This window comes from Priapulus caudatus, unplaced genomic scaffold, assembly GCF_000485595.1.
Source record: "Priapulus caudatus unplaced genomic scaffold, Priapulus_caudatus-5.0.1 Scaffold416, whole genome shotgun sequence".
NCBI lineage: Eukaryota > Metazoa > Priapulida > Priapulimorpha > Priapulimorphida > Priapulidae > Priapulus > Priapulus caudatus.
The window spans coordinates 266,806-274,482 of record NW_014577477.1 but is presented as its reverse complement, the minus strand read 5'-3'; the positions used below and the strand labels follow the sequence as shown (position 1 = coordinate 274,482).

Below are 7,677 nucleotides of genomic sequence, written 5' to 3'. Positions count from 1 at the left end.
GTGACATCCGATCATTCACTGGCCGTGACATCCGATCATTCACTGGCCGTGACATCCGATCCTTCACTTGCCGTGACATCCGAGCATTCACTTGCCATGACATCCAATCATTCACATGCTGTGACATATTCCATCATTCACTTGCTGTGACATTCTGCGTGACATCTGATCATTCACTTGACATGACATCTGATCATTCACTTGCCATGACACATTCCATCATTCACAACCCATGACACATCGGATCATTTGCCTACCGTAACGCGTCCTCTCTTGGTCTCACAGCGCTCAGAGAGGTTAGCACCAACAAACACCGCAAGAGGAAGCGTGACAAGCAGGTCGACCGGGATGACTGGTCGGAGACTGCGCACAGGGGCGATGGCTGGCCCACCCCCGATCCCTCGTCAGACGCTATGCGCGGGATTGATGGCTGGCCCTCCCAGCATCCCTTATCGTCAGCGGGTGCTGTGCGTGGGACCGATGGCTTGTCTTTCCAGAATGCCTCGCCATCACTGGAGGCTGCGTGCGGGGTCGATGACCGGCCCTCCCTGCAGCTGCATGAGCTGATGTATGGGCGGAGTAGCGACCAGCCGCTGGGCGGTATGTTGACGTTCGTTTGTTTGTTGTCGACATGTGACGTTGAGATTTGTTTGTGTGTCTGTGTGTGCACTGAAGCACCGCACGGATGAAGTGGGTGAGGATGATGTAACTAACAGTCGCTCTGGTTCTACCCCCCCCCTCCCTGTATAATGCAGTTGTTTCATTCATCGTGCCCGTGGTTTCACTTTTTGCAGATGAAAAAATCAAACGTCAAAAAATTCAGGAGAAGAGGAATGAACCGCTGCAACGGGGAGGAGGAAGAGGAAGGGTACAGAGAGGAGCTGTCGCGGGGTTCAGAGGAGGAGAAAGAGGAGGTAAAGCCATTGGAGGTAGAGGAGGACAAGGTATAAGAGGACGAGGTACAGGTATGAGAGGACGATCCACAGCAGTTAGAGGAGGTGTAAGGGGAGGGGCGAACATCAGAGGAGGAGGAGCAGGCATCAGAGGAAGATCCAAATTCGTTAGAGGAGTTATAAGCAGAGGAGGGGCAAGCATCAGAGGACGAGGTACAGGCATCAGAGGACGAGGTACAGGCATCAGAGGACGAGGTACAGGCATCAGAGGAGGAGCCACAGCAGTTAGAGGAGGTGTGAGAGGAGGAGGAAGCATCAAAGGACGAGGTGCAGCCACCAGAGGAGGAGCCACAGCAGATGGTGTGGGAGGAGGAGAGAAGGGGTTCAGAGGAGAAGATCGAGAGAGAGGAGGTGGGGGGCGTGCCCTGTCCGAGCCACCGCAGCAGGACGAGGAGAGTGGGGCAGGGCCAAACATTAGTGAGGAAACCCTCGCTGATCGCATCTACTCAATACTGTTCCCCAGCGCCTCTGCAGCCGCCGCCTCCCCCACGCTCACACCCGACGTCAATGATGACAACGATGAAGATGATGGGGGCTACTCCATTTTCAGAGAATTAATTACGAGGAATGCCAGGATGAGACGGGATGATGGAATGAGACAGGATGATGGGATGAGACGGGATGATGGGATGAGACTGGATGAGGAAATGAGACAGGATGAGGGGATGAGACAGGATGAGGGGATGAGACAGGATGAGGGGATGAGAGGGATGATTTCATGAGACAGGGAATGAGGGGATGAGACAGATAGGGGATGAGAGGGGATGATTTCATGAAGACAGGATGAGGGATGAGACAGGATGATGGGATGAGACAAGGTGGCGATGGCACGAGAGAGGCGCACACAGACCGAGCGAGGTATGGTTCGTGCAGACGCGTCACCACAGACAGCGCCTCCGATCGCCATGGATACACAAATGACTCACCCGACAGATCACAGAAGGAGCAGCAGCACTGTGACAGGGGGCAGTCGGCGCTGACCAGCGGCCGCACGTCGCCACGGCGACCGCCGCCGTGGGCGGCAACGACGTCGACGGGAGAGACGGCAGGGAGGGGCGGGACTCACGCAACCGACCCGGCAGGAGGGACGGGAGTCAGGGAGACCGGGAGTCATCCCGTCACCGGAAGCAGCCACGGTGGCGGAAGCCGGGCAGTCTCACAGCCGGGATAAACGCTCGCAATCGTTGTTCATCCGAGGAGGACAGGAGCAACCGAAAGATGGGCAGCAGGGTGAGGGATCGATCCCTGAGGAACCGCAGTAGGGAGGCAGGAGGTCGGCGAGAGTCGAGGGCGCGCGGCGACGCCGGGAAGAACTCGCCGCCACGTCACACGTCGCGATCCGGGAGTGGCGTGAGTCGCGGCAGTGGCAGCGCACACCCGCCAGGTGGCGCCGATGCCACGGCGCGTGACGTGCGTGACGTGATGGACCTCGCCGCGCAGATCCGGGTCGCCATGGCGGCGGTGATGAGGCAGCGTTCGCTAGGCTGAAGAAGAAGCTGAACGCGATCACGGGCAAGGCTCGAATGGCGCCCTGGCGGCAGAGCGTCGATGCCAGGGCTACTGTGCTGCCCCCGCTCCAGCCGTCGTCAACGAGCCGCTGCAGATAGCTGGTGTGGCGGCGGCAGATCATACTCTGACACAGGGTGGTGCGGCTACGGGATGCAGGAACAGCAGCGGGATATGGATGCAGGATGGGATGGCAGGAGGCAGCAGCAGCGATACGGGATGCAGAACAGCAGCCAGCATACGCGGGATACAGGATGGGATGCAGGGATACGGGATGCAGGAACAGCAACAGGGACACGGATGCAGAACAGCAGCAGGCGATACGGAATGAAGGAACAGCAGCAGCGCATACGGAAAATGAGGAACAGCAGCAGGGATACGGAATGCAGGAACAGCAGCAGGGATACGGAATGAAGGAACAGCAGCAGCGATATGGGATGCAGGAACAGCAGCAGGGATACGGGATGCAGGATGGGATGCAGGGATACGGGATGCGGGAACAGCAGCAGCGATACGGAATGAAGGAACAGCAGCAGCGATATGGGATGCAGGAACAGCAGCAGGGTTACGGGATGCAGGATGGGATGCAGGGATATGGGATGCGGGAACAGCAGCAGGGATACGGGATGCAGGAACAGCAGCAGGGATACGGTTTGCAGGATGTGAATCAGGGCGCTCACTCGCAACAAGCCTACCTGCGGTCGGATGTGGGGCACGAAGCGGGCAGCGCGGCTGTCCAGGGTAGCATGGCGTACTCGGGCACACAAACGCAGCCAGAGCACCAGATGTACCCTAGCGCGCAGGGACAGCAGGGCCGCCCTGCCGTCGCACAAGGAAGCCAGGGTTACTCTGCGATGCAGGAAAGTCTCGCAAGCTACTCTGCTGTGCAGGGTACCCAGCGTTATCCCTCTGCGCAGCATCAGCAGAGCTACGCTGCGGGTGAACAGGCATGCCCTGCCACGCAGGGACATGCCGCAGTCACCCAGTGTTATCCTGCTGCACAGGGAAGCCAACTCTACCCTGTCACTCAGTCCTACTCTGCTCACGGGCACTCTGCCACGCAGGGTGGAGGTGCCATTGTGCACGAATATGGGCACCGCTATGTGGCAGACGTCGGCAGTCAGTTCCACCAGGAAGCGACACAGTCGTCGTTGCTGGGGCAGACGCCGGCGAGCGCGGGATTGTCGTCTGCTGGCTCGGCGCTAGACCGCAACGTCAGGTAAGGTTAGGTGTTACGCACATGAGAGCAGACGTGCGTGTGTGCGAGTGTGTGTGTGTGCGTGCGTGTGCATCTGTGCGAGCGCGTGTGTGTACGTGCGTGTGTGCGAACGCGCGTGTGTGCGAACGCGCGTGTGCGTGCGTGTGTGTGTGTGTGCGTGCACGTGTGTGCGAGTGCGCACGTGTGTGAGTGTCCATGCATGCATTGTTTGTGTGGTACTCGCATCAGTCAGCTCTCTGTGTGAGCGTGACTGTGTGATGTCACCATGACTTGTGTGTTGTTGTCGCAAAGCCGGTAAACCGTGTATTGTTACCAGATTTGATCGCCCTGCACTAGTAATCTGTCACGGGTTTCCCACATACAGTGGCACAGGCTGGTGCCCCTGCATCCTTCACAACTTCCTAGCGCCCAAAGATGTACAGGTGGGCCTAACCTGATGACTCATGGGAAAACTACCCTTTAGTGTCATCCGTGTGACTTCACTCACTGACTTCACGTGTGAGTGTGTTTGATGTCACTGCTACTGGGACTGGCTAGCCACAGGGTGTCTGCCGGGATGTAAGCAGGTCCATGGGTCTGCCAATACAGCTGCGAGATTAGCGAGTCTATAGTTCGACACATGAGTATTCTGGGCGGCTAGTCAGCACATGGTCTCCTGCAATGCAAGCTCCCCTGCTGGAGCAACACAGGGTCGTGTGTGTTCGCGAGTGTCTGTTGACATACGTCAGTGGCAGTCAGCACATCTCTGCCGGTTGCGTGAGCTGCGAGGTGCGTCCTGGATGCATGGACGTGAAGATGCTGCTGTACGAGTGTGAACTCTGACCCCTGAGTGTGTCGGTGAGATGTCCACTCTCTCTTCTGCCTAGCTCGTGTCTTCATCATCGAGAAGTCTGCTCTCAATGCAGCTGTTGTGGTATCTTGACATACCACGCAATTTGTACATACATTTGCTGACTGTGAGACCATACATTCAGCTGTGCTCAAACTACCCCCCCCCCACGGCCCAGTCGGATGACACGTACAAAGTAAACGCTCGTTCGTCAAGTTAAATTGTCTTTTTGATTGTAGAACGAAGCACTGCTCTCGTGCTCGTACCTTTACTGGTCGCTTTAGTTGAGACTTTCACACAATCGTCGCTCTGTTCTCCAAGATCCAGAATCAGGTGGTATTGTATACGTTGTACCATGGACTATGACTATGAGTGTGCGTGATTGAAAGACCATTTCCAGTTCTTCTTCACCATAGCATCATCTGCATTGCTCCCAGATTAGAGAGCATCTGGTTGTCGGTAAATGGTACGTATGAATCCGGTTTTGTACACACGTGCTCTCACTGTCATAGTGGTCATCAACTCTTGTGGCATCTGGTGTGTGTGCTAGCATTTCATGCTTGAAGCCAGCTGATGTAATATCGCCTCAAGCGTCTATCACTAGTATGCTACCGATATCCAGCTCTTCCCCCGATTGTGTGTCTCGGGCGAGCACTGTGCACCAGGTGGCGCCATCGTGCGACGGAAGAGATGCATGGTAGACTGCAACACGGAAGTCATGTGACATGTTCTACTCACGAATTGGCTTCAGCATCTCTCAGTTTGTACTCAGATTGAATGCGTTACAGGGAAACCCTGAATGCTTCGGTTTGCTTTTGCGCTGCTTATGCGCGAGGCACCGATATCTGGCATCTATTTGCCTTCATGAGCGACCATCAAGTTGCAGGAGATTCTCTGGATGTATTGTCAGTGCGACAGGGTGGTGTGGAGCCACTCAACCATTATTACATGCTCAGTGAGGGAGACATCAGAGAGGCCGTGTGCAGAATAGCTATGCACACACGTTCGGTGCCGCTAGTCATTCCGTGGCATTAACGGCTGAGCTGTAAGGATGTAAAACAGCTTCATGGTGATTCTCTCTGAATGTCGCCACGGGTTTGTTGATTGCAAATTTGTACATAACTGTGGGAGCAAAGAAGTTGGAGCTGTGCACGTGTGCTCTTGGTGGCTTGTCGTTCTGTGGTGTTTTAGCGCAATTATTAATGCTTTATTGTGAATTAATAGTAACGATTCTCTTTCGATTTCCCCAGGGTTCTAAATTTAATGCTTGGCACGACCATGTGTGCGTTCGTGCGTGCGGGCGTGCGTGTGCGTGCGTGTGTGTGTGAGCGTGTGTGTGTATGTGAGAGCAGAGCACTATGCGTCGTATTCCTTGCGTGCTGTGTGATCATGAGAAGTCATGTTGTCACGTGTATATGAGACATGTTGTCACGGGTATATGAGACATGTTGTCACGTATATATGAGACATGTTGTCACATATATATGAGACACGTTGTCACGTACATATGAGACATGCTGTCATGTATATATGAGACATGTGGTCACGTATATATGAGACATGTTGTCACGTACATATGAGACACGTTGTCACGTATATATGAGACACGTTGTCACGTATATATGAGACATGTGGTCACGTATATATGAGACATGTTGTCACGTACATATGAGACACGTTGTCACGTATATATGAGACACGTTGTCACGTATATATGAGACATGTGGTCACGTATATATGAGACACGTTTTCACGTATATATGAGACATGTTGTCACGTATATATGAGACACGTTGTCACGTATATATATGAGACACGTTGTCACGTATATATGAGACACGTGGTCACGTATATATGAGACATGTTGTCACGTATATATGAGACATGTTGTCACGTATATATGAGACATGTTGTCACGTACATATATGAGACACGTTGTCAACGATACATATGAACATGTTTTGCCTACGTACATATGAGACATGTTGTCATGCGTACGTTCACCATGGCTCAGTGCGAGACGGTCGTAACTCACCGCGGCATAGACTAACAAGACAGCGGTGTCATAGCTAACTATTCCTTTTTATTGCTTACCACAACGATTCTTTTTCAAAGCTTCGTTAGTTATTTACCATAACGCTTTCCTTTTCCAAAGCTTCGTTACTTTTTACCTAACCTATTCCTCTTCAAGCTTGTTATTATTTCCTAAAACTTTTCCTCTCCAAAGCTATCGTTACTTATCTTACTACACACTTTCCTTTTCCAAGCTTCGTTACTTATTTACCCTAACACTTTCCTTTTCCAAAGCTTCGTTACTTATTTACCATAACACTTTCCTTTTCCAAAGCTTCGTTACTTTCTTACCCTAACACTTTCCTTTATCAAAGCATTGTTACTTATTTTCCCAAACGCTTTCCTTTTCCTAAGCTTTGGTACTTTCTTACCCTAACACTTTCCTTTATCAAAGCTTCGTTACTTATTTACCCTAACACTTTCCTCTTCGAAAGCTTCATTACTTATTTACCCTAACACTCTCTCCTTTCTCTTTTTAAAACATTTTGCTTACTGTTAATTACCTAACTTTCTTTTCCAAAGCTTCGTTACTTTCTTATCCTAACATTTTCCTTTATCAAAGCTTCGTTACTTTCTTACCCTAACACATTCCTTTATCAAAGCTTCGTTACTTTCTTACCCTAACACATTCCTTTATCAAAGCTTCTTTACTTATTTACCCTAACACATTCCTTTATCAAAGCTTCTTTACTTATTTAGCTTAACGCTTCCCTCTCCTGATTACAGTGGCGGCGGTTCCCAATCCTGCGCGTTGGACTGGCTGAAGCACAACGACGGCTCCGACGGCTCCATCCCGGGTATCGGCTTGGGCTGCGACGCCTCCAGCAAGCCATCACCCTTCCCGTTCCTACAATCTGGATGCGAGTACCAGAAGGCGCCACCGCTGCACCGGCGACCGGTGCCACCGACCGTGCCACCCCCTAAGAAGGCGCCGTTTGTGGCGACGGGGAAGAAAGGCAGCACGTTGCAGCCGGCGTCGCAGCACCTGAGGCAGCTGAAGTACGTCAAGCAGGATCAGTGGCTGCAGGATCGTAAAGAGCGGCAGAGGAAAACGAACACAGGTATGTTGTCACTGTTTTGCCGCTTGGGTTTCACCT

General features: G+C 52.5%; 1 protein-coding gene across 1 annotated transcript in view; it reads left to right on the top strand.

Annotated features, from left to right (window-relative positions):
- The window catches only part of LOC106810181, a 33,615-nt gene extending 26,170 nt beyond the window's left edge, over window positions 1-7,445 (top strand). The window contains exons 8-10 of the mRNA XM_014813463.1: window positions 286-600; window positions 795-914; window positions 7,307-7,445. Of these exons, the coding sequence (XP_014668949.1) occupies window positions 286-600; window positions 795-914; window positions 7,307-7,344 (473 nt within the window). The 3' untranslated portion in view covers window positions 7,345-7,445. The remainder of the gene's footprint in view (window positions 1-285; window positions 601-794; window positions 915-7,306) is intronic.
- Window positions 7,446-7,677: the final 232 nt, after the last annotated feature.